We start from the raw sequence: 27,506 nt of genomic DNA, 5'->3' as shown, positions 1-27,506 counted from the left end.
GGCATTTAACCCTCTACAGTGCACAATATAGTTAAAAGGTTCAAGGAATACGGTCAGATCTCTGTGCGTAAACCACTTCTGAATGCACGTGATCTCTGATCCCTCAGACATCACTGTCTTAAAAAACATCATTCATCTGTAATGTATATTATGAACATGGACTTGGGATTACTTTCAGTAAACCTTTGTTAGTCAACACCACTCACCGCTGCATCCACAGATGCAAGTTAAGACTTTACTATGCAAAGCAGAAGCCCTACATCAACACTGTCTAGAAGCGCTGCCGACTTCTCTGGGCTCGGTTTCATCTTAGATGGAAAGTAGAACAGTGGAACCGTGTTTTTTGGTCCGATGAGTCCACATTTCGTTTTTTTTGGTGAATCAGAATCAGAATGAGCTTTATTGCCAAGTATGCGTACACATACAAGGAATTTGTCTTGGTGACAGAAGCTTCCAGTGCACAAAAATATAACAACAAGACAGAGATAATAATAAAAAAAAAATTAGAATAAAAATAAAAAGTGAATAGAAAATATAAGTAAGATGATTCCACATTTCAAATAGTTTTTGAAAAACACAGCCGTCCTGTTCTCCGGGCTAAAGAGGAAAAGGACCATCCAAGCTGTTATTAGCGTCAGGTTATTAGTGGCATGGGTAACTCGCACATCTTTGAGGGCACCATTAATGCAGACAGATATGTAAACAATTTGGAAAAGCATTTACTGCCATCCAGCACCGTCTTTTCCAGGGACGTCCCAGAATTTTCAGCAGGACAACTTCAAACCATATACTGGCCAAATAAGCAGAGAGTGTGGGTGCTAGATTGGCCTGCCTGCAGTCCTGACCATCTCCAATTGAGAATGTGTGGTGCGTTATGAAGCGCACAATACGGCAACGAAGACCCCCTACAATTGTGCAGCTGAAGACCTGCATAATGGATGAATGGGGGAAAATTTCACTTTTACATTTAAACTTGTGTCTTTAGTGCCTTAATGCTTAAAAAGTGTTATTAGAAGAAATGGTGATGTTTCACGGTGGTAAACACTCGACTGTCCCAACTTTTTTGGAGCGTGTTGCAATCATCTGATCTGAAATTACTGAACATTAAAAAAACAAAACAAAGACATTCACAAGGTAAAACATCATATAATGTTAAGTTGTAGTGCTTTCAATATAGCAAAGTGTGAATATAATATACAAATCACTCCTTTTTATTTTTATTAGCATTTTACATACTGTCCCAACTTTTTCGGAATTTGGGTTGTACATTTTGGTATTTTGATTGGTGAATTTGAATCTTGCACAGAAAAATCTATTTATTTGGTCCTATATCACTTTTTGTGTGTACATCAGACTGAACGGCTGTTATGAAGCTCTGTCAGGTGGCAGTACATCTGAGGGGTTTGAGGATTTCACCGGCGGGGTCACAGAGATGTATGAGTTAAATAAAGCACCGTCTGACCTCTTCAGCATCATTGGCCGAGCTATTGAGAGGGGCTCGCTGCTGGGGTGCTCTATAGATGTGAGGACTGATTTCACTCTGCATTTCTTATTAACTTTGTGTATTTTTTGTGGTCAAAGCTTCAAAGAGTTTCTGGGAACAAGCTAATTTTGGAAGAATAATTATTTTGCTTAATATATTACATTATACAGTTATACTGTATATAATTCAGCGTGTGATAGTGTTACACTACCTTTTGTCCTTCAGATCACCAGTAAGTTTGACATGGAGGCAGTTACCTTCAAGAAGCTGGTCAAAGGTCATGCATACTCAGTAACTGGAGCAGAGGAGGTGAGCCAGAGACCAAAACAATGACAACAAAAAGGCTGGGGCCCAAATGCCATGTGATATTAGATTTAGTACTTCCTAAATTTACTTTTTAAATAGCATATCAAAGCTCAACTAACAATTTTTTGTTCCCAGAACGTTATAGGACATTTTTTTAGTTTAACATTTATACCCAAAAAAATATACAGTGCATCCGGAAAGTATTCACAGCACTTCACTTTTTCCACATTTTGTTGTTACAGCCTTATTCCAAAATGGATTAAATTTCTTTTCCTCAAAATTCTACAAATAAATACCCCATAATGACAACGTGAAAGAAGTTTGTTTGAAATCTTTGCAAATTTATTAAAAATAAAAAATGAAAAATGTCACATGTACATAAGTATTCACAGCCTTTACCATGACACGCAAAACTGAGCTCAGGTGCATCCTGTTTCCACTGATCATCCTTGAGATGTTTCTACAACTTGATTGGAGTCCACCTGTGTTAAATTCAGTTGATTGGACATGATTTGGAAAAGCACACACCTGTCTATATAAGTTCCCACTGTTAACAGTGCATGTCAGAGCACAAATCAAGCCATGAAGTCCAAGGAATTGTCTGTAGACCTCCAAAACAGGATTGTATTGAGGCACAGATCTGGGGAAGGATACAGAAAAATTTCTGCAGCATTGAAGGTCCCAATGAGCACAGTGGCCTCCATCATCCGTAAATGAAAGAAGTTTGGAACCACCAGGACTCTTCCTAGAGCTGGCCGCCCGGACAAACTGAGCGATCGGGGGAGAAGGGCCTTAGTCAGGGAGGTGACCAAGAACCCGATAGTCACTCTGACAGAGCTCCAGCATTTCTCTGTTGAGAGAGGAGAACCTTCCAGAAGAACAACCATCTCTGCAGCACTCCACCGATCAGACCTGTATGGTAGAGTGGCCAGACAGAAGCCACTCCTCAGTAAAAGGCACATGACAGCCCGCCTGGAGGACTCTCAGACCATGAGAAACAAAATTCTCTGGTCTGATGAAACAAAGATTGAACTCTTTGGCCTGAATGTCAAGCGTCATGTCTGGAGGAAACCTGGCACCGCTCATCACCTGGCCAATACCATCCCTACAGTGAAGCATGGTGGTGGCAGCATCATGCTGTGGGGATGTTTTTCAGCGGCAGGAACTGGGAGACTAGTCAGGATCGAGGGAAAGATGAATGCAGCAATGTACAGAGACATCCTTGATGAAAACCTACTCCAGAGCGCTCTGGACCTCAGACTGGGGCGAAGGTTCATCTTCCAACAGGACAACGACCCTAAGCACACAGCCAAGATAACAAAGGTGTGGCTACGGGACAACTCTGTGAATGTCCTTGAGTGGCCCAGCCAGAGCCCAGACTTGAACCCAATTGAACATCTCTGGAGAGATCTGAAAATGGCTGTGCACCGCCGCTCCCCATCCAACCTGATGGAGCTTGAGAGGTCCTGCAAAGAAGAATGGGAGAAACTGCCCAAAAATAGGTGTGCCAAGCTTGTAGCATCATACTCAAAAAGACTTGAGGCTTTAATTGGTGCCAAAGGTGCTTCAACAAAGTATTGAGCAAAGGCTGTGAATACTTGTGATTTTTTTCGTTTTTTATTTTTAATAAATTTGCAAAGATTTCAAATAAACTTCTTTCACGTTGTCATTATGGGGTATTGTTTATAGAATTTTGAGGAAAATAATGAATTTAATCCATTTTGGAATAAGGCTGTAACATGACAAAATGTGGAAAAAGTGAAGCGCTGTGAATACTTTCCGGATGCACTGTAGTTACTAACCTTACTTACTAAAACATTTACTATCCAAAACTTTGCAGACAGATCAGGCAGAATTTGGATGTTTTAAGTACCTGTCATGCTTTAAACATTGTTCATGTCCCCACAACTGCAAATATTGATAAAAGTGCTAAAAGGTCTTTGAATGTGTCTGTGTACCAGGTGGTATACAGGGGAAACATGACTAAACTGGTGCGTATCAGAAACCCCTGGGGTGAAGTGGAGTGGACTGGAGCTTGGAGCGATGAGTAAGATAAACACACAAGCGTGCACATAGATACTACGCTCTTACTGTGGTCTTACTTCCTTGTGTTCTACGTGGAGCTATACTGATCTGATAACAGTACTGAAATCTTTCAGCTCTCGGGAATGGGACAATGTGGACCGCTCTGTCAGGGGCAGATTACAGAACCGCAGCGAAGACGGAGAGTTCTGGTGAGTGGATCATGATCAGTGGTGTATCAGTGAAGAATAATCATCATCCATCTAAAAACTGCCAGTGGTACTAGTTATTAGAGGTGTGGCATGGAGCTAGAACAATGACTTTTAATCTGAAATAAATTAATTTGAATTCTACACATGTGACATTTAAAGGTGCACTCAGTAATTCTTTCCTCATTAAAAAAAGTTAAACTCCTAAAGACTCCTAAAAATGTTTTTGCAATACATGTAGGAAATCATGACCACTCACATTAAAATTAAGACTCCAGTCATATCAGTAACCATATAAAAGCTGTTTTATTCTACATGGAGAGGGTCCGCACATGGGGGCTGCCATGTTAGAATCACATGACCAGCCGAATACTACTCGCTTAATCTCAGTAACCGTCCTGTTATTTGACACTTTCACTCATTGATTAAAGCAATCATGGCTGACTGTGAATACTACATTTCTACAATGGCATCTGAAACCGAAAAATATTGATTTGAAATGATGCTGCATCCAAGCCGCTAGGTGTCAGTGTAAATCCAAGATGACAAAAAGACAAAAGTTACTGAGTGCACCTTTAACAAAACGAAAATTTTAGCAGCATATTTTATTATTTAGAGTTTTTAAACAGCAGAATTTTTATTTTGAATTTTTTGCAGTGAAATTTGATGTAAAAATTCCGATTATAGAATTACAACCAACCAACCACATCACCCTAGCATCGTGGCGACAAGGTTTTGCGTGGACAAGCAACACAGAAAATGTAAAAATGAATATTGGTATTATAAATATTTCAATTTGAACTTTAATGTAAATACATAAACACACTTTGTGTCAAAGCCTGTGAGAGTCTGTGCGTCTACTCAATCCAAAAGGATAATAAGAATGAGCGATTTCGTTTTTTGTCTCGAATTTGACTGTACCGATCAGTTCGGGTCATCTGGGTTTGTCTTGTCAAATTAACAAGGTTAGGTTAAGTTGCCTATGCAGACCTGTACTTGTTAATCCATTACAAGATTACCTAATACATGTAAACATTACTTATATTCTTATATTTGCATTCTACAACATCAGGAAAATCAGACATTTCCTGTCTGAATATGCCATCCAAGCTCTTGTCATTTCAAGACTGGACTACTGCAATGCAGTGTTTCCTACTGAATTCAGCTCTTGCTGTGATGGGCAAGATTATATTGTGTTTTCTGGGCACTGTTCATTTAAATGGCATTCTGTTTCAGGATGTCGTTCAGTGATTTCCTGCGTGAGTTCACTCGGTTGGAGATCTGTAATCTGACAGCAGATGCTCTGCAGGCAAGTCAAGAGAAGAAATGGAGCACATCGCTCTATCAGGGGGAGTGGAGGAGAGGAAGTACTGCCGGCGGCTGCAGGAACTACCCAGGTGCAGTGTGTGTGTGTGTGTGTGTGTGTGAGAAAGTAAATCATTGGATCAGAGTCATCAGAAAGGTGATTGTTAATGGAAATCTGTTTATTTTATTTAAAGAATAGTTACCCTCATGTGTACTACATTCCAAACCAGTATGACTCTCTTTCATGGAACACAAAAGGATTTTGTAGGCCTTTATCACACTTCTGCATTTGCCAAGCTAATTTATTGTTGTTTATTGATTAAAAATGCATCAGAAATACTTCTAAAAAAAAAAAAAATTTAATTATTCACATTTTATAATTTTGAAGTGTAATATGAATGTGTGTAGGCAGCACTACACAGAGTTTGACTGCTTTTTTATTAAAGAAATGCAATAAATATAACGGATCATTTTCACAGACTGTGATGCTTTTCCGCCTTATATAGAAGCATAAGTCTAGCCAAAAAATTTTTTGCAATTTTTTTTTTTTTATTATTTTGTCTAAATTTATAACGTTATAGTGACAGAAAATTCACTAATACTCGAACTCACAGCTGATTGGTCCGTGCTATCTGCACGTCATTTAGAATGTTTACTTCGACGATTTCAGTGTAGCCAGCCTCAACTCATTGAAGTCAGTGGATCCATCCGGTGTAGATAGGGTGTGATATAATAAGCAGGCCCACACAGAATCTGGGCATGCAGAACTGGCAGAATTGCAATGTGTCGTTCACAAATTCTGCACATCCCCCACCACTTACATCTATGTTTATTACATATTTTGGCTAATATGGGAAAGCTTTCAGCTACCAATAATAGTTTAGTAGCCTTAGCTCCATTTAACACATTTTACTACATTTAAAGGTGCACTCAGTCATTTTGTCCTGATTTTAAAAGTTTTACTCAAGAAATGAATAGTAATTTTGAAACATATGTTTAAAATCATGAACAATCACATAAGATGAGGAATCCAGTGATATCAGTAACCCTATAAAAGCTGTTGTATTCTATAAGGAGAGGGTCTCTTCATGGGGGATGCCATGTTCGAATCACATGACCAGCTGAATACTACTCTCTTAATCTCAGTAACTGCCCTGTTATTGGACACTTTCACTCATGGATTAAATTACTCATGGCTGACTGTGAATAGTGAGTTTCTACAATGGCTTCAAAAATTCTTAAATGGGAGATCATATGCATAGTAAGGTCATAGTAAGCAGTGTTGGGTAAAAATGTTAAATAGTAATCCACTACAAATTACTTATTATTTCTATAAAATTGTAATCACATTACTAATTGCTTAACTTAAAATGTAATCACATTACTAATTACTTTTAATTTACTTTCTAAAACACTTTCCCGCTCAACAAATTCAAAATAATATCTATATTTCTTTGTTCATTGCTTCACACAAGTCATACACTCAGCACCTCACATTTCTCCTTCACACTGACTCATTATGGGGCCATAATTCAAGTATTATACAAATAATATATTAGAAATAAGCGTTACTCTATAATGTACTTAAAATTGATTAAAATAATTGAAATTCAGTAGCTATAATCTGATTACAAGAATTTAAAATGAAATGCATTACACTACTTTTCTGACTGAAAAGTAATTAGACTATAGTAACTAATTACTTTGTAATTGGAATACACCCAACACTGATATTAAGTCGACAAGGTTTATCAAAACTGTCAAGATTCAATAACAATCCTAATCAAAGCTGGATATGACGACACACAGATTGTGATAAAGATCTGTAGCATGTTCATGCTGCTCTTTTCCATGACCAAAGCTCAAACTGTGACAGTTTAGCTTCACAAATAACATAAAATTGCCATAAAAGCAGTCCATATTCCATATTTCAAATATAAAATGCTATAAGTCTTCTGAAGTCATATGCTATGAATTTCTGTGATGAACAGCCATTATGCTAAATATCTCCGTTGTGTTTCACTGTAAGTTGCTGGTGAAAGCTTTTTCATTTTCTAACTACTCTGCTCTACAGAGACAAAATGCAGTAACTACAACACTAGGTGATCACCAAAATAAATGGCTTCAGTTACTTGGTTTTAGTGTGGATTTTGTAGTTACTGTAATTTCTCTGCTTATGAGCATAGTTGAGTTGTGTTTTGCCTTTGCATGGCAGTATTCTGTCAACCTGGCCTCTGTTTTTCTTATAAATCACAGCCACATTCTGGATCAATCCTCAATTCAAGATAGGCCTGACACACCCCGATTCTTCTGGCCAATCAGAATGCAGTTTTCTGGTGGCACTGATGCAGAAAAACCGCAGGAAGAAGCGAAGAGAAGGACAAGACATAGAGACCATTGGATTTGTCATTTATGAGGTCAGTGAGACTTTTTTGAATGGATTCTATTTGTATATTTGCTTGATTGCTCCTGTTCTGAATGTTTGTTTTGTTGCTTTTTTTGCAGGTTCCAAGAGAGGTACGATGAGAGCTGCCAGGACCTTTTAAAAGCACTTTGAATTTAAGATTGTGAGAAGATCAGACTCGTATAGGTCTTAAAATCCAATTGAATATCGAGAACTGTATCTGTTAAGGGAAAATGTAAATAAGACTGTCTTGAGGAGCCATTACAGATTAGAGAGCTGTTCAGTCATGTTGTCAATTTCTAGGCCAACCCCAAAGTCTAATTCACCATGGGTTCCCTCAGGAATTTCCATTGGGTATATAGAATAGAGATTTCCGATCTGTTAGTAAGTTACTAATCACAACCTTTACAGCTCTATGTAAAGGCTCTCTGGAATACTTGATTCTGGTCAATACCAACACTTTGTGGTCAAACATTTTAGTAACCGCTAAAATGTATAATTGACCATTGGCCCAAGCAACGGATTTATCGCTAATGCACCCAATTCAGGGTGATACAAGACCTAAATTATTTCCAGATTTCTTCATATGTTGTGCATTGTGTCAAGAAATGCAGCTTTGTATACTCGTTTTCTCTCTCTTTCCTTCTTCTTGTCTCTGGTCTCAGTATTTGGGTAAGTCGGGTGTGCACCTGAAGAGAGACTTCTTCCTCAGTCATGCGTCCAGCGCTCGCTCCGAGCTCTTCATCAACTTGAGGGAGGTGAGCACACGCTTCCGGCTGCCAGCGGGTGAATACATCATAGTACCGTCTACCTTCGAGCCAAACAAAGAGGCTGACTTCGTCCTCCGGGTTTTCTCAGAAAAACCTGCCAATTCTGAGTAAGTAACGGGGGAGAATATGAGATGATTACATCATTTAGTTTTTTGCCAAATTTAGTCCAGTTTAGTCTTTTGTGCTTATGCCAAAATACAGATCACTGATAATTTATAGTGGGGTGCAAATGTCTGTTTTTCTTCCCTTGAATTGGGTAAACCCAACAAAATTAGACAGGTCAATGTAACTCAAATAAATCTCTTATTTTTTTATGTACTAACTAGGGAAAGTGAATCGTAGCATGCTAAAACATGCTGGTTGGAAGCACTACACAGTGTAGTTACAGCATTTGGTCAACGAAGCATGCAATCATTAACCTGTCCCCTATTAACCACTCAGAACACTTTAGCAAATGTATACTGTAACAGTGTGCTCATAGTACTCTGAAAACCAGTAATCATATAGCAGTACCCTGGCACCTACAACACCCTAGTATTGTGGTATTGGGTTTTGCACAGGCAAGCACCACTCACATTTTCTTCAGAAAATGTCAAATTAAGCAATAAGCCATGAGAGGCTGCATTAATATAGATAGAATGTGCGGCCACAGGTATATGTTTCTAGCCATTTTACAACTTTAAACGTAGGTAATCCAATCACAATTTAAAGTCGAAACAATCAATTTTATAAATCTACTTTAATTTTATATTTGTGTCCTTCAGGGAAATGGATGATAAGGTCATAGCTGACCTCCCTGATGAGGTGAGGAGATAGTGATTAGATATAGCTACATGATATAGCTATATGATTTGATAAAGACACATTTATATGCTTTCTCTCTCTCTCTCTCTCTCTCTCTCTAGCAACATCTGGATGAGAATCAGATTGATGCTGGGTTTAAGAGTCTCTTCAGACAGCTGGCTGGTCTGGTGAGAGAGAATCCAATTAATAACTCCTGTCTAGAGGTTGAATATTATGATGCATTACCACATTACACATATATGTTTGTGCTTGAATGTGATTCGTAGGACATGGAGATCAGTGCCACAGAGTTGCAGACCATACTGAACAGAATTATCAGCAAACGTGAGTTATGACACAATTTCTATTAGAGCAAACTCTAATAGTCTACATGAGGCAGCTGCATTCTAACTGGCTTTGTTGCTGGTAATGGCAGAATATTTATCAATACATTAATTCATCTCTATATGCTCTTGCAAAATGAGACTTGTTTTTCCCTGTCTGCTGCAAGTAGTTCTAATAGAGATTAGTCACATGGCATTTCTGGTGAAGAAAACGGCTCCAAAAAATTGTCTTCTGAACTCGGGTTGTGTGTAGAAGGTAAACCTCCTGGTTACGTAAAGTCTTGTAAGAGCTGCATGCGACGTTCACACTCTGTGTTTGTTTATTTGGAGTCCTACTGAAACCCTACACCTACCCCTTACCCTAATAACTCTTTTCAGGTAAATTAGAACTCCTTGGACTCCTTAATAGTGTTGCCAAAGCCCAAAGTACACTTCTTTTCGCATGAACGCAAGGCGTCTGCTTACTATGTGTATGCGCCTGGAATTATCTGCACTAATAAGTGAGTCCACAAGGTGGCAACAGTAACAGTTTAGCCGTTGCTTTCACAAGAAAAAGCTAGAAGATGTAATCACTGCTAAACAACAGGAGACGAAGGTGGAAACAAGAACCAGGTTTGAGGAGGTCAGGAGATACCTGCACTTGTATAACTCGAGTCTGAAGGAATATAAAGGCATATTTATGGGTCTAAACTCTTAAAGAGAAATAGTCCTGTATCTCATAGCAGTCGTAGCGTGCATGTGCCAAACACTTGTGTATGCTTACATGGTCAAATAAAGTCTACTTTGAAAGACTGAGCGTTCGATTGTACGCAGACACTTAGCGTTCATGTCAAAACCGAAGTATGCTTTGGGGTTAAGGCAAACAGTTTATTTAATTGCAAACAAGTTCTTATTCACTAAACCTCTTTTCCACTGTAACTCTCGAATCTCATTTGCGCATTTGCAAATTCCAACTTGGCATGTGAAGACACATCATGCCAGGTTTGATGTAATTGACAGCAAATGCCATTGGTTCTCACATGTGTCGTAACCAAACATGATATGCCAAGTTTGAATTCATTTTTATAATAGTGCGAAAAATTTGTTGTAGCTCAACTAACCACTCAAAATGCTAATAAGCACATGGAACATAAAATAAACCATATGGGATGAAATAATCAATTTGCAAATAGTTGAAGCTATTTTATTTTTACTTTGCAGTATTGAATACAAGTATATTTATAATTTCTCTTGACTCCATCTTGCATTTCTGGGATTGCCTTATGCATGAAGAATATATGTAGTGCTGGCCAAATGTTTCTTAAGGCCCGGGTATACTTAGTTTTTCTGTTTTCGGCCGCGTTGCCTTTCAAATTCTGCTGTTGTGACCGCAAGCAGAAATGACACGCTCAGACGCATGCGGACTACGACTGCTTTGTGATACTCTTTTAGTACAGTCAACGGCTGGTGCATGCGCCCACAGTGCGCACAGACGAGGACTGCCCTTACAAAAAATTGAGAGTTCAAGGCAAATTTACTGCAAATTCACCACTGATTATTGTCACATGCAAATTAGCTTTGCTGCAGACTTGCAGCAAATTGTCCATTGTTGCCAAAAGTTGCCAAAACTTCTGGCAAACATCTACTGCGAATCACAAGCTCATTTGCATGCGAATATAATGAATTTGTGGCAAATTTGGGGCTAGTTTGCTCGAACTCTAGATTTTTTGTTTGTGTGCTTGTGTCGGAAAAATCTGGGCTGCGCGCAGACTGTGATAATGACGAATTAGCGCCACGCATACTGTGCGTTGAGCGATCAGCAACACGGACAACCGAAAGTATACTTTGGGCTTTAAAAGGAAGCATAATGTTGCCGACTACTGTTTGGTCTTTGCGTCATACCTTAGGCAGGCTGCTCACTAGGGTTTTGAACAGAGCTAAGACTTTTCTATAACATTTTAATTCTCACTGTTTGTGTCTTTATTCTCAGATAAAGATTTGAAGACAGATGGCTTTGGTAAGGAGGCTTGCCGTAGCATGATCAACCTCATGGACGTATCCTTTCCAAAAAAAAAAATGTGTCTGCCTCATAGTTCTGTGTGTCTTTTTGTCTGTGTGCAAACCAGCCCAGGTTGGTCTTTGCTCCACCTTTCTACCCATGCCATTCTTTTGCCTGACTGTCTTAAGGTCTGTTCACACCAAGAACGAAGCAGAGAAGTGATATTAATCACAAACAAAAGCTGCATTCTAATTCCTGTACTTTCAGAGCATGTACTACATTTGATGAAGAATGAACTTCTCGACTGTTAATACAGTACATTTTTAGGTATGCAGTTTTGCAGTATAAATCCATTCCTGGACATACTATACCCAGGAACATGGGCATTGTCCTGTGACCCATATGTATGACGTACTAACAATAACATGAAAATAATTTTCCCTGGTGTTGTTAAAAAGTACTATTTAATCATGAGGAACAACTTTCTTGGCACCTATAGCACTTACATTTGAAAAGAGCTGCCCGACTTTTTTTAAATTAAGCTCTTATATCAATATATTGAGAGGGGTTTGTCTGTGTCCTGCAAGACTACTACAAGACGCCCAATGTAAGGCACGCTGGCCCACTTCAAATAACCAGTGAAATCCTTGTGATGAAAATGAAGAGAAGTTAGCGGTTTGCTCAGCTAATATGCCAACTGGTTAGCTTGTGAGCTAACAGGAGAAAATGGAGCAGGCAAATGTTTAATTTCCCCAATGTTGTTTTTTTTTTTTTTTTTTTTTGCGTAGCACAATACTTGCTCTCTGTGTGAAAAGACCTTTACACTGTCTGTCTCTCTGCTTGTCCTGCTCTTATTTTCCTTCACATGTTCATAGACCGATGGAAGCGGCAAGCTTGGACTTACTGAGTTCCATGTGTTGTGGGAAAAGGTTAAACGCTACCTGGTGAGATGATACTGTCATTACATTTAGAGATGTTATTTACAACAAATGCTCTTATACAGTGTTGTACTGATGTCTTAAAGGAGTCATATGGAAACAAGAAAATGGAAAACAGGAATTTTTTGATGTACTATGTAGACATACTCTAACATTTACAACACAATGCTCCCTTCTCAGTCAGCCTAGATCATTTATTCAAGCGAAATTGCCAAAACAGCTCATTTAGAAACAGTCATGGTGCTGATGTCACAACCATGAGCTCATTAGCATACGACCGCCCACATTTACTTAACAACTTACAAGGTGCGTTGTAACTTATTTTGTGCTTATGAAGAGGTATCCAGTCATAACAATCATAACATAACGTATACATTTATAAATCTTAAAGGGTACAGTTGTACAGTCCATTTAATTCTTATGGTTTGAGAGAGGTGAAAAATGGTTATGAAAAACAAGAAACCTTGACTAACGTTATAAGTGGACTTCAGAGAAAGAAACAGAAACAGGACCACTTTCAACTCTCTAACTGTTCCACCTTTATCTCTGTCCTTTCCCCTGCCGTATATTTACAGAAGATCTTCAGGGATCATGACTTCGATAAATCTGGTACTATGAGCTCTTATGAGATGCGACAAGCTCTGGAAGCTGCAGGTACACAGCCTGAAATTTTTTTTGTTTTACTTTATTAATTAGTAGAGATGGGTCAGGATGGTCGACTAGCCGTCCACCAGCTAATAAGTGATGTTGACCTAGATTTTTTAAATACTTTTTGTTGTAGCTTTCATATTTTTAGCAATGATTTAAAGAGAATGACATAAGAGAGACAGCTTCTCAGAGGCGATTTTTGGCATGCTGTCAACATGCTGTGCTTTAGTGTGCTGTTAGACTGTCAGCTCTGTAAATGCTCTTCAAGAAGTTGCATCTCTGACTTCACCGTTTTTTAAGCACTGCGGCAACAGCCATCAAAGCAATGCCTATGTACTTAAACGATACATTTCAAGATAATTTTTGTCTGACTTTAAATCGCCTGCTGTGAACAACATTTCATTATCATGCATAATCTTCAGGTCTGCATTTTGTTTGTGAGGGCTATGAAAAAAAAGTCCTTTGGAAGTCAAAATTATGAGATACAAAGTCATAATTATGAGACAAAAAAGTCATTATGAGATCAGAAGTCATAATTCTGAGATTCTGAGTCTTAATTATGAAATACTAAATCTAAGTCAAAATCATGAATTTAGTCTATTTTGAGATCAAAAGTCATAATTATGAGATAAAATTCAAAATTATAATATTAAAAAGTCAACATTTTGGAGAAAAAATCGAAATCATGAGATGCTAAATCATAATTATTAGGGATGTCCCTATACTGATATCGGAATCGGGTCCGATACCACACTCATGTACTCATACTTGTGCTCTTAAAAATGCTCCGATACCAAAAACCGATACCATCTGATGTACAAATGTCATTACGTAAACATTCAGTCCACAAATTCTAGTCATTATGTCCTAGTGAGGTAGCTGCAATTTAATGAGATAAATAATAGTTTACTTTGCATGTGCAACACGCTTCAAATGTGAGCACAGCACTAGTGAATGTGTGGAGACAGTGTTGTGCCAATGCCAGCTGCACCGCACGTACCTTTAAAGCTCCTCCTTGGCTCATACAGGGAAAAACACTGTCATGAGCATCGAGCACTTTGTTTGTAGCAGATGACAGTGAACTGAGTGAAACGTGAGGCACATAAAGAGTACATACTTATTTAAATAATTAGCAGGCTTTTTGCAATTCTTTTTTTTTTCGGACTGAAAAGCTACCGTCATCACACAGAAACACTTAAAAATCAAAATAAAAGCTCAATTTAAATGAAAAAAGTATGACCGAAATATATCTCTATTGTAAAGTTGTGTAATATTCACTGTATTACTACTACTACTACTACTAATAATAATAATAATAAAACAATGGTAATTGTATTACATTTAAGCAATATCTCACATCTGTGATGCTCTGTTATGTAGCAATTCATTTGACAAAATATAACTCAGTGCTGTATTTTGGATTGTGCTGTTAGATTTTGTATATAAGCACTTCATTTGATAAAAAAATAATACAATATTATTGTGGCATGGGGGGCGTGGTCATGTGTCACCTGGTCATGCTCGTCACCTGGCTCACTTACCGCTCTCCCTCTCCCGCAGACCGACACATGACCACGCCCCCATGTCACAATTATGTTGTAAATTAATTGTTATATTTTCATTTGTTTAAAGTTTTAATTTACTCATTTCTTTAAACACCATTTTGATGATAAAATTGATATAATCATTTGATATGGAGTTCAGAAAAAAAGAAAACCAAAAAAACAGGTATCCGACTCGGTATCGGTGAGTATCAGAAAGAAAGTATCTGTACTCGTACTTGATCTCAAAAAAATGATATCGGGACATTCCTAATAATTATGAGATACTAAATCATAATTATGAGATAAAAAATCAATATTATGAGATTTAAAAAGTAAAATATTTGAGAAGTCATAATTATGAGATTAAAAAGTCATCGCATAATTATGATTTAGTGTCTCATTTCGAATTTTTATATCATAATTATGACTTATCTCAAAACTTTTTATCTCATGATACTATAGCACAATTTTTTTATTATGTGGCAGAAATGGGCTTCCATACACACACAACCTGTCGTCTTTGACCATTGTATCTTGTCTCACGCTGTTTTTTCAGCGTCTCATTTTAAAGACGATGTGTAGTTAAAATAGTTCAAATCTCAAAATCGCATCTGGAGACCCCTGTGTTCTGTTTCCATCCAGCTGTTTGATCACAAGAAAGCATCTTATGTGAACACCCCAGTAAAAACCCATCTGAACTGTGTGTTGGACATTACCCTAAACCAGCCTATACAGTATACACGGCTTCCTTACGACTAACTAGTTGTTCAGACAACCCACCGACTATTCAATTTTAACAATTTGTAGTTTTGCACAACCCAATTCAGTAGCCTGTCTCTTGTCAACATTGTCCATTCTTCTTTCTGTCCTAACTCTCAATTTCTCTCTGTTCAGGTTTTAAGCTGACCAATCATTTGTTCCAGCTGATTATTCTTCGCTACACAGAAGAGGACTTCTCTGTTGATTTCGACAACTTTGTTACCTGTTTAGTGCGACTGGAGACCATGTTCAGTAAGCCGCCATTTAATGCCATAGAACTCGATTTTATAAGTTTTAAACCACGTTTTAAGGTTTGGCTTCAAAGGTTTGAGGTAGTTTGGTATTTCCCTCTCTAAATATATTGTATTATATCTATTAATATTTTTTTCCCTAGTTATTCTTAAATGAATTGTATTTTACTGTCATCAACAACAAAGCTAGACATGGATACATTTTGGCATTATGAGCATGTTGCCATAAACACAAATAATTTCTCCAAAGAAGTAAACAACTAAGAGTAGAAACTCAAGAGTTATCTCGTAATTACAGTAATTCCAACATGATGTGAACATGACATAAAGCTAGTAGGATGTCCTAACCAAGACCTTTGTGTTTTTCAGAGACCTTCAAGACCATTGACACAGACAATGATGGAGTAGTGTCGCTCACATTCTTTCAGGTTTCACTTCACTTACATAAACATTTCTCTTAAATTAATGTTAACTTGGTTTACAACCTCTGGCAATTACAGCTTGCCATAAATATGCTACATGTAACAGGGCTAGAAACATACTCTACACAAGTACACTGATGAGCCGAAACATTATGACCACCTGCCTAATATGATGTCGGTCCTCCGCTTGCCACCAAAACAGCTCTGACCCACCGAGGCATGGACTCTTCAAGACCCCTGAAGATGTCCTGTGGTATCTGGTACCAAGACATTAACAGCATATTCTTCACCTGCACTTCAATAATTGTCAGCTATGAAATTGAACATCAGACTACAAAGGACAGTTCGGACTGCTGAGTGGATTATTGGTTGCCCCCTGCCCTCCTTTCAAGAACTATACATTTCCAGAGTGAGGAAAAGGGCTGGAAAAATCACCCTGGACCCCACTCACACAGCTGTTTGAACTGTTGCCTTCTGGCAAGCACTACAGAGCACCGAACACCAGAACCGGCAGGCACAAGAACAGTTTTTTCCCTCAGGCTATTCATCTCATGAACACTTAAAACTGCCCCATTGAGCAATAATTATTTGCAATACACCGATTAGTCTTTTTATATTATCCAACACATCCAACCTCTTCTGCCATTACATTCCTTTGCACTATATATATATATATATATATATACATATATATAATAGAATTTTTTTTTTTACATTTATTGTCTTATTGTGTATTTCTATATATACTTATATTTTCTATTCGCTTTTTATTTTTATTCAGTTTTTTTATTATCTTTGTCTTGTTGCTGTATTATTTGTGCACTGGAAGCTTCTGTCACTTAGACAAATTCCTTGTATATGTAAGCATACTTGGCAATAAAGCTCGTTCTGATTCAAGTCCTGTAAGTTGTGAGGCAGAGCCGCCGTGGATCAGACTTGTTGGTCCAGCACATCCCACAGATGCTCAATCGGATTGAGATCTGGGGAATTTGGAGGCCAAGGCAACACCTTGAACTCTTCATCATGTTCCTCAAACCATTCCCAAACAATGTGTGCAGTGTGACAGGCCGTATTTTTTCCTGCTGAAAGAGGCCACAGCTGTCAGGGAATACCATTGCCATGAAGGGGTGTACCTGGCCTGCAACGATGTTTAGGTAGGTGGCATGTGTCAAATTGACGTCCACATGAATAGCCAGACCCAGGGTTTCCCAGCAGAATATTGCCCAGAGCATCACACTCCCACCGGCTTGCCGTCTTCCCACAGTGCATCCTGGTGCCATCACTTACCCAAGTAAACGGTGCACACATACACGGCCGTCCACGTGAAGTAAAGGAAAACTGGACCCATCAGACCAGGCGACCTTCTTCCACTGCTCCAAGGTCCAGTTCCGACACTCGAGTGCCCATTGTAGGCTCTTTGGAAGGTGGACAGGGCTCATCATGGACACTCTGACCCGTCTGCGGCTACTCAGCCGTATACACAGCAGGGTGCAATGTATGTTGTGACACATTTCTCACGTAACTATCATTAAAATTTTCTGTGACTCTTGCCACAGCAGGCCTTCTGTCAGTTCAGACCAGACTGGTTAGCCTTAGTAGCCATCGCACATTGATGAGCCTTGGGCGCTCAACACCCTGTCGCTGGTTTGTGGTTTGTCTCTCCTCGGACTTCTGTTGGTAGGTACTCACCACTGCTGACCAGGAGCAACCCACAAGCCTTGCCGTTTCAGAGATGCTCTGACCCAGTCATCTGGCCATAACAATTTGGCCCTTGTCAAAGTCGCTCAGGTCTTTACTCCTGCCCATTTCTCCTGTATTCAACACATTGACTACGAGAACTGATTGTTAACTTACCCAGACCTTGACATTTTGGCCTTTTTAGGAGATGATCAACGTTATTCGCTTCACCTGTGAGGTGTCATAATGTTTTGGCTCATCGGTGTACTGTACATGAATGCAAACATTGGCCAAGCATTTGCGTCTGTATTTGTGTACTTGTGTAGAGTATGTTTGTGACCTAATATACTATCTCTCTCTGCCTTTACAGTGGATCTCTCTGACCATGTTTACCTGAAATAACGGGTGGATTTCCAGTGCCTCCATGCCCAGTGTTGGCATTGAGACTGTTGTTGCCTCTCCTTCTTTAGTGCCTTCTTTTTCAAACTATTTACTTTTGTTACTATGACCTTAGTAATAAGGCTTTGTTTACAGTACCTGCAATCTGAACATGCTTTACAAAATACTGTGCCATCAGTGAGTATTCCTAAAGCCAGGAGAAATGTACAGACCATTACCAAGACATTCAGGATAGACATTTAACTGTTTCTTGCCACTTCTGGATTGAGCTGCATGTATTGTCACCTGGACTGCCAAACAAAACTCTGTTTACACTTCCTGTGCCAAATATGTCAGTTACTCATCGCCAATTCCAATCATTCTTAAAAATCTTCAAAAACATTTTATGAACATGCAATGCATTATATTTTTCAATGAATGTCATATCTGGAATGATGCATACATAAAGATTGCTGTATAAGAAATGCATGTGCTGGTGTGTAGTGATCCTATGCATGTTACTGTTGTTAAAGCCCAGAGTTTTACTCAGAGAATATGTTTATTTTTATCACCATGTTGGACTGAATTTCATACACGTTTTATGCCACAATTTGTCAAGATGTACTGAAAAACCAAAGGATTTTTTAAAAAGCTGGTAGGGATGAACATTTTATTTACATATGCATTCCTTAAATTCTGTTAATATGAGCAATGCCAAAAGTCATATTAAATAAATATACTGTAGACACTAGCAACACAACTGGGAATGAACAGAAATCGTATATACTTTGATTAGAAAACTAAAAGTAACCATGACATGACTATACTGTTCCTAATTGGAAATAAAAGAACATAGAAAGCCATATTCTTTATTTTTGCTTAAATTGTGCATTTTCAATAAACTTTCTTTAAAATGAGAAATGTTTGCCCAGATCATGTTTAAGAGTGTCTTGCATCAACTAAAACCGGAACATCAGGTCATTTACATAATTTAAGTCCTTTTTTACTATAAATTCTCCTCACTGCCCAGTAGGTGGCGATGTGCACAAAGAAAATCACCAAAAACAAAAGAAGAATATGGAAGTGAAAATGAAAGTGGAGATTTATAGTAAAAAAGGACTTACATTTTGATCTGTTTCTCACCCACACCTATCATATAACTTCTGAAGACATGGATTTCACCACTGGAGTCAAATGGATTACTTTAATGCTGCCATTATTTGCTTTTTACAGCTTCAAAGTCCTGGCCATCATTTACTTGCATTGTATAGACTTATAGAGCTGAGATATTCATCTAAAAATCTTCATTTGTGTTTAATGAAAGTCATACACATCTGGGATGGCATCTCAGTTTTAGATCTTTTCACCTGGAAAGCATCACAATCTGATGCATCTCATAAAGATCAGATTTACAAACATTCTAAATCATAAACTTCTCAAAGACGTCTGCTGCATGTCTTATTAACATCCGAGACATACTTATTGGCATGCATATTGCAGATGAGCAAAAACGTTTAAAATATGTCTTCCAGTTGTAAACACACATACATTAAACAGACGGCTGGATGATTTTCATGTGCTATCAGGGATGAGGGTGAGTAAATTATGAGAAAACTTTCATTTGGGTGAACTATCCCTTTAACTCGGCAGTAGCAACTATTTCCATAAAAATAAAAATCCAATAAAAATTCCAAAAGCTTTTTATGCTGTTTGAATGAAATTCCTTATTAATGTATTTTGATTTTAGAGTAGTAACAGTAAAATATGGTAGTTTTGTAAGGCGCTGAAACAAATTAATGGGACTTTTATTTTGCAATAAAAGGCGCCCCAAATTTGAGTTTCCCCTCTTGATTTCCACGCTCCTTCTCTTTAGTTCCGCGCTGCGATCAGGAATAAATCTGTTGACCATTACACATGGTTAAAGATGAAATCTCTGGGGCAGGAGATAGAGGGGTTCTCCACATCGCATTTAAGAAAGCAGAGTACCCGTGTGACGACAGTGACTGGGAGGAAACTGGTAGAGACGCGGATCGGCGATGATTTTCACGTCGCAGATGATGCGGAGCGGGATAGTGACGCGTCGTGCGGATTTGTGCAGGACTTGAACCTGGACCTGCAAGTGGGCACCATTAGACCCTTCCTCTTACTCTGTGCGTATCATATAAATGTACCATGGTATTTACAGGGCAATCCAAGAAACTTCAAAGAATGCCATGTTATTACCATCGTGATACTGTCCAAAACCATGGTAATACCATGGTACATTTTGAGAGTGATGTCCAGGTATATCTATGATAAACAGTAGCTACAGTTATTGTTACTAGTGTAAAATCATAACAAATTCATATGGAATATCCATCCAGGATTCCCATGGTCATGGAAAACCAGGAAATGTCAGGGAATTTTTAAATAGTGTTTTCTAGGCCTGGAACATTTATGGATATTATATATATATATATATATATTAAAAATCTTAAAAGTCATGGACATTTCAGTCGTGAATATATCTTCTTCTAGTTAAGCTCTGCTTTCGAATATTTAATCACCTAAATAATGCTCTTAAGAGCTTATGTAGATTTATATAATAACCATAGCCATTTCCGATTTGGGAGTGAATCCTTCTTTTGAGACGGTTCTTCTCAATTAATTGGTACAAACAGGTCTGAATGAAGTTGTTAAATTATTGATCAATAGAGCGCAACAGTGCCCGCCCACTTTTTCAGTCGTCTAGGTCCCGGAAGTATTTTTCCCATTCATGTCTTCCATAGACTTTTCATAAAATCCTTCATTAAAGAGTTGTCAGCTATGAACCAAACCAACCAGCTCCGAGTTGAATCAGAACATTACAGTCTTTGATTTCAAGCAAAGAATTATTTGAAAATCAGACAAAAAGATAAAGGTACAATGTATTTACCGTCTTTCACGAGGGCATGAACTACAATCCCATGAAGCATTGCGAATGACATAACCGAATAAAAACTATTGATTTAAGGTTGTTGATTATAAGTGTAGAAAAATGTTAAGCTTACTGCAAAATATTCCGATATATATAAGTATATATGTAATTTAAGGGTGTAGGGAGTCTGACTCGATTGTGTTATTCACAGTGTGTCATGGAAGTGGGTGCTCGCTGGCGCAGGGAAGTGGTGACTCAGGGTTTAAGGCTCTTGTTTATTGACCAGAAGGTCGGTGTTCAAGCCCCAGCACCGCAAAGATGCCACTGACCCTATCTGCTCCAGGGGTGCCGTATCATGGCTGACCCTGCGCTCTGACCCCAGCTTAGCTGGGATATGTGAAAAAAATTATTTCATTGTAAATGTGCAAATGTATAATGTGTGATAAAAAGAAATAAATAAAGGCTTCACTGCTGGACTGATTTTGCAGGCTTTTATGGTGGCTATTCGTTGATTGGTTGTTCTCTCTTCAGGATTATGGGTAGTGTAGTTGTTCATCAGGAATTCCACTATTAAACATGAATTTAAAACAATGATGTTGAAATAATGTTTACTGACGACTTCAACAAAGGCATATATCATCGATAAAAAATATCAGGGCTCACGGTAGGTCAGTCTTTAAAGGTTTATAAGTTATCGTTGAAGATCAATTCACCTATGGAAAAATGTATGGGATTTTTACTTCTGGAACCAGACTGATGCATTCTGTTACAGTAACAATAGTATTTTGGTTATAGTTAATATGGTATTTTTTGCAATATCTGTCCAATTATACATTTTTTTGTTTTCAGCATCACAGGATGCTGCCCATGACATAGACACTTTGAAGAAATTTAAGGTAATATAAATTTGTTTTGCCCATTCTGTAAAATTGGTTATGTCTATATTTCTTAAAATAGTTAAGTATATATCATATTTTTATATTGTATTATTATTTTGTCATATTGCTTAAAAAAATAACAAGCAGATACATGTTGATGCTTCATTTTACATTCCCCTGTGCGCTTCCTGCTTTCCTGTGTGTTGTAGGTGACTCATGTGCTGAATGTTGCCTATGGGGTTGAGAATGTGTTCCCAGACCTCTTTACATATAAGACCGTTACCATGTTGGATCTTTCAGAGACAGACATCACCTCCTACTTCCCTGAATGTTTTGAGTTCATAAACCAAGCCAGTCAACAGGTGTGTAGGTGGATAAGGTAGATATACTGTAGAATGAGTGTAGGCGGTAAATGTGCTTCACTAATTTTTATTTTCTGCATTTCTTCCCAGTGTGGAGTGGCACTGGTCCATTGTAATGCTGGGGTGTCTCGCTCTGCATCTGTTGTCATCGGTTTTCTTATGTCCCAGGAGAAAATGTCATTTGAAGAAGCCTTCAGCACTGTAAAAAATGCCAGACCTTCCATCCAGCCAAACCCAGGCTTTATGAGGCAGCTTAAGAAATATCATCCATGATACAACACCTACCATATGAATGATTTTATAATTTTCTACATTTTAGGCACTAGGTGGTGATGGAGGTAATGCTTCAGTACATTGAATAAACTGCTTTAGTAAGGAAACAGCTAATCTCTTAATGAATTAACAGCTTGTCTGCTAATCTTCTATATGTTTTACATTAATCCTTTTGAGTGAACAATGCATGGAGTTTACTAAGAAAAATGTGCTGTTTTATATAGTCAGAAGTCAATAAAAATCTTGTGACAGGATTAATTTTACGGCTCTACCCACTTCTGTGGTATTTTGCAAACTGTGATTTACTGTTGTAAAACTCAACGTGGTTCATAGATGTGAGGACCATTACACTCAGTGAGCACTTTATTACTAACACCTGTACACCTAATCATGTGGCAGCATAAAATCAAGCAGATATGGGTCAGAATCTTCAGTTAATGTTCACATCAACCATCAGAATTAGGAATGTGATCTCAGTGATTTTGACCGTGGCTTGATTGTTAGTGCCAGATGGGCTGGTCTGAGTATTTCTGTAATTGTTGCTCTTACTCAGAATGGTGCCAAAAACAAAAAACAACTAGTAAGCGGCAGTACTGCGGATGGAAATGCCTTGTTGATGAGAGAGGTCAACGGAGAATGGTCAGACTTGTTCGAGCTGACAGAAAGGCTACGGTAACTCAGATAACCATTCTGTACATTTGTAGTGAGCAAAATAGCATCTCAGAATGCACAACACGTCGAACCTTGAGGAGGATGGACTACAACAGCAGAAGACCACATAGGGGTTCCACTATTGTCAGCCAAACTGGACAGTTAAAGACTGGAAAAACGTAGCCTGATCTGATGAATCTCAATTTCTGCTGAGGCACACAGATTGATAAGTCAGAAATTGGTGACAACAGCATGAATCCATTGATCCAAGCTTCCTTGTGTCAACAGTCCAGGCTGGTGACAGTGGTGTAATGGTGTGGGGAATGTTTTCTTGGCACACTTTGGGCCTGTTAATACCAATCGATCATCGCTTGAATGCCACAGCATATTTGAGTATTGTTGCTGACCATGTGTATCCCTTCATGGCCACAATTTACCCATCTTCTAATGGCTACTTTCAGCATGATAATGCACCATGTCACAAAAGTTGTCTCAAACTGGTTTCATGAACATGACAGTGAGTTAACTGTTCTTCAGTGACCTTCCCAGTCACCAGATCTGAATCCAATAGAACACCTTTGGGATGTGGTAGAATGGGAGATTCGCAGCATGAATGTGCAGCTGAAAAATCTGCAGAAATTGCGTGTTACAATCATGTCAACATGGTCCAGAATCTCAAAGGAATGTTTCCAACATCTTGTGGAATCCATACCATGAAGCATTGAGGCTATTTTGAGAGCAAAGGGAGGCCCTACCCAGTATTAGTATAGTGTTCTTAATAAAGTGTTCAGTGAATGTATACTGTATATGATTGGCTTAGAAGACTCGCGTAATCCCAGTGGACCGTTGCGCTTTCTGCAATTTTAGATTGTCCTTTATAAGAGAATTTCTGTGGAGGCTGCCATCTTTGCCCATAGGTGCTCATGTGATTGATCATTCGCCACTGGCAGCAATATAGAGCTGTTCTGCCATGATGTCAATTTGTAGGCGATCCCAGAAATCTAATTCGCCATGGGTTCCCTCTGAATTTTCCTATGGGTTTTTATAATGGCCTTTTGGTACATACAGGTGCATCTCAATAAATTAGAATGTCGTGGAAAAGTTAATTTATTTCAGTAATTCAACTCAAATTGTGAAACTCGTGTATTAAATAAATTCAGTACACACAGACTGAGGTAGTTTAAGTCTTTGGTTCTTTTAATTGTGATGATTTTGGCACACATTTAACAAAAACCCACCAATTCACTATCTCAAAAAATTAGAATACATCATAAGACCAATAAAAAAAAACATTTTTAGTGAATTGTTGGCCTTCTGGAAAGTATGTTCATTTACTGTATATGTACTCAATACTTGGTAGGGGCTCCTTTTGCTTTAATTACTGCCTCAATTCGACGTGGCATGGAGGTGATCAGTTTGTGGCACTGCTGAGGTGGTATGGAAGCCCAGGTTTCTTTGACAGTGGCCTTCAGCTCATCTGCATTTTTTGGTCTCTTGTTTCTCATTTTCCTCTTGACAATACCCCATAGATTCTCTATGGGGTTCAGGTCTGGTGAGTTTGCTGGCCAGTCAAGCACACCAACACCATGGTCATTTAACCAACTTTTGGTGCTTTTGGCAGTGTGGGCAGGTGCCAAATCCTGCTGGAAAATGAAATCAGCATCTTTAAAAAGCTGGTCAGCAGAAGGAAGCATGAAGTGCTCCAAAATTTCTTGGTAAACGGGTGCAGTGACTTTGCTTTTCAAAAAACACAATGGACCAACACCAGCAGATGACATTGCACCCCAAATCATCACAGACTGTGGAAACTTAACACGGGACTTCAAGCAACTTGGGCTATGAGCTTCTCCACCCTTCCTCCAGACTCTAGGACCTTGGTTTCCAAATGAAATACAAAACTTGCTCTCATCTGAAAAGAGGACTTTGGACCACTGGGCAACAGTCCAGTTTTTCTTCTCCTTAGCCCAGGTAAGACGCCTCTGACGTTGTCTGTGGTTCAGGAGTGGCTTAACAAGAGGAATATGACAACTTTAGCCAAATTCCTTGACATGTCTGTGTGTGGTGGCTCTTGATGCCTTGACCCCAGCCTCAGTCCATTCCTTGTGAAGTTCACCCAAATTCTTGAATTGATTTTGCTTGACAATCATAAGGTTGCGGTTCTCTTGGTTGGTTGTGCATCTTTTTCTTCCACACTTTTTCCTTCCACTCAACTTTCTGTTAACATGCTTGGATACAGCACTCTGTGAACAGCCAGCTTCTTTGGCAATGAATGTTTGTGGCTTACCCTCCTTGTGAAGGGTGTCAATGATTGTCTTCTGGACAACTGTCAGATCAGCAGTCTTCCCCATGATTGTGTAGCCTAGTGAACCAAACTGAGAGACCTTTGCAGGTGTTTTGAGTTGATTAGCTGATTGGCATGTCACCATACTCTAATTTTTTGAGATAGTGAATTGGTGGGTTTTTGTTAAATGTGAGCCAAAATCATCACAATTAAAAGAATCAAAGACTTAAACTACTTCAGTCTGTGTGCATTGAATTTATTTAATACACGAGTTTCACAATTTGAGTTGAATTACTGAAATAAATGAACTTTTCCATGACATTCTAATTTATTGAGATGCACCTGTATGTGTAAAATAACGTCTTTGGTAAACATTACTTGACGATACGTGGATGTTTTGTTCTACAGCATAAATTACACACAGTCATACCTCAAATGTATATTTTGAAGCAGCCAAACTGAACAAAACACTAATTTTGAATCAGTGGCGCAGTGCACATTGGCACAGTTGGAAATAAACACAATGGGAATAAACAACGTTGGATTGGATATCACTATGAACCTTAATAAACAAGTGTACTTGGATGAAAAACCAGTGGTAAAATATTAACCTAACTCAACAACTTGAGAAGACACCAGCAGAAATTCCAAAGTGGATACACTGCCCACTTGCAAAGAGTGCAATATATCTGAATATACCTGATAAAATGCTTCGGCAGCAGATATCTCATACAAATCCACCAGGTGTCCACAAGGAGGAAAAACCTCACAAATAAACATTCTTTTAGAAAATGTGTCGCTTGCCAAACCAATTGAGGAATCACATGGCAAGTCACGAGAGACAGTTTACTTGTTCCACATGTGAGAAGAGCTTCTGCTTGATGCGGCAACTGTGGCACAACATTCGTACACGCCAATAACTTCAAATCCCACAAGCAACTTTACACAGGAGTCAAAGCCTTTTGCTGTGAGCTGTGTGGGAAGAGTTTCCGGCGAGGAACGCATCTACTGAGACATTCTGGAAGCAAACCCTTTTGTTGTGATGTATACGGGAAGACTTTTACCCTCAAGGAATTTTTAAGATGCATAAGTTCACTCATACAGGAGAAAAATAATTGTGTCTGTAATCTCTGCAATAAGCGGTTTATAGTCAGGCCAGTTCTTTAGAAAAAACAGAAGGATTCACACTGGAGAGAAGCCGCATCGCTGTGAAAACTGTGACAAGTCTTTCTCTTGAAATCTTAATTACCACTCTAAGGTTTGTCACTCTGGGACAAACAGTTCAGGAAACTGTAATGTGGAAGTGTTTTAAACTATCATTTCATTTGTGCCTTGAATAAATAAAATATTTATAAGACTGTTCTTTGACAATCTACAAGGTGTTTCCTGAACAAGTCCTGAAGATGATTTTTCATGAAGGAGAAAAAAAATGTACAAAAGAAAGAAGAAGAAAAAAAATCATATTTTGTATTAAAACCACTACGATTTTTGCATGGTGACATTATTCTTATTATAACACTTCCCCACAGAATTCTCATTCTCACTAAAAAATATCTCATTCTCACTGCTGTAAACAATAAAAATCATCCTGTCTGGACACAATTTTTGCCAGGGGCTAAAAACTAAATGTTTCTAAATTCAGTTTGTTTTGAGCAGAAACTGTATTATCATTATTTTATTTTTTTTCGTTCTGGTTCTGGCATTCTGCAGATTCTTTTCCAATTGGTAAGCGGTTAGAATGAAATAAAAGAATGGTTAATAATGTTCATTGTAAAACGATAGTGTTGCCAGATCTTGCAAGAGAAAAGACCTCAAAATAAGGGATTTTTCTCACTGAAAATAAGCAATTATTTCCCCCCCATTTTGGGGGAATTATCAGTATAGAAATCATAACAAGTGTAGCATACAGTAGCCTATATAAAATTACATCTTTTCAATACATTT

General features: G+C 38.4%; 2 protein-coding genes across 2 annotated transcripts in view; both read left to right on the top strand.

Moving 5' to 3' along the window:
* The window catches only part of capn1 (calpain 1), a 65,624-nt gene extending 46,482 nt beyond the window's left edge, over nt 1-19,142 (top strand). The window contains exons 6-22 of the mRNA XM_051719701.1: nt 1,354-1,522; nt 1,709-1,792; nt 3,751-3,836; nt 3,949-4,023; nt 5,257-5,417; nt 7,582-7,742; nt 7,831-7,842; nt 8,395-8,606; nt 9,264-9,303; nt 9,405-9,470; nt 9,570-9,627; nt 11,596-11,660; nt 12,480-12,548; nt 13,118-13,196; nt 15,629-15,745; nt 16,114-16,172; nt 18,214-19,142. Of these exons, the coding sequence (XP_051575661.1) occupies nt 1,354-1,522; nt 1,709-1,792; nt 3,751-3,836; nt 3,949-4,023; nt 5,257-5,417; nt 7,582-7,742; nt 7,831-7,842; nt 8,395-8,606; nt 9,264-9,303; nt 9,405-9,470; nt 9,570-9,627; nt 11,596-11,660; nt 12,480-12,548; nt 13,118-13,196; nt 15,629-15,745; nt 16,114-16,172; nt 18,214-18,240 (1,540 nt within the window). The 3' untranslated portion in view covers nt 18,241-19,142. The remainder of the gene's footprint in view (nt 1-1,353; nt 1,523-1,708; nt 1,793-3,750; nt 3,837-3,948; nt 4,024-5,256; nt 5,418-7,581; nt 7,743-7,830; nt 7,843-8,394; nt 8,607-9,263; nt 9,304-9,404; nt 9,471-9,569; nt 9,628-11,595; nt 11,661-12,479; nt 12,549-13,117; nt 13,197-15,628; nt 15,746-16,113; nt 16,173-18,213) is intronic.
* Nucleotides 19,143-20,075: 933 nt separating this feature from the next.
* dusp19b (dual specificity phosphatase 19b) lies at nt 20,076-22,888 on the top strand. Its single transcript, XM_051719564.1, has 4 exons — nt 20,076-20,371; nt 21,967-22,013; nt 22,205-22,357; nt 22,448-22,888. The coding sequence occupies exons 1-4, from the start codon at nt 20,146-20,148 to the stop codon at nt 22,628-22,630; spliced, it is 609 nt and encodes a 202-aa protein (XP_051575524.1). The 5' UTR covers nt 20,076-20,145; the 3' UTR covers nt 22,631-22,888.
* The last annotated feature ends 4,618 nt before the right edge of the window (nt 22,889-27,506 follow it).

The sequence above is a fragment of the Myxocyprinus asiaticus genome, chromosome 2 (assembly GCF_019703515.2).
Source record: "Myxocyprinus asiaticus isolate MX2 ecotype Aquarium Trade chromosome 2, UBuf_Myxa_2, whole genome shotgun sequence".
Classification (NCBI taxonomy): domain Eukaryota; kingdom Metazoa; phylum Chordata; class Actinopteri; order Cypriniformes; family Catostomidae; genus Myxocyprinus; species Myxocyprinus asiaticus.
Note: the sequence above shows the minus strand (reverse complement) of the source record. Positions and strands in the feature narration are given on the sequence as shown.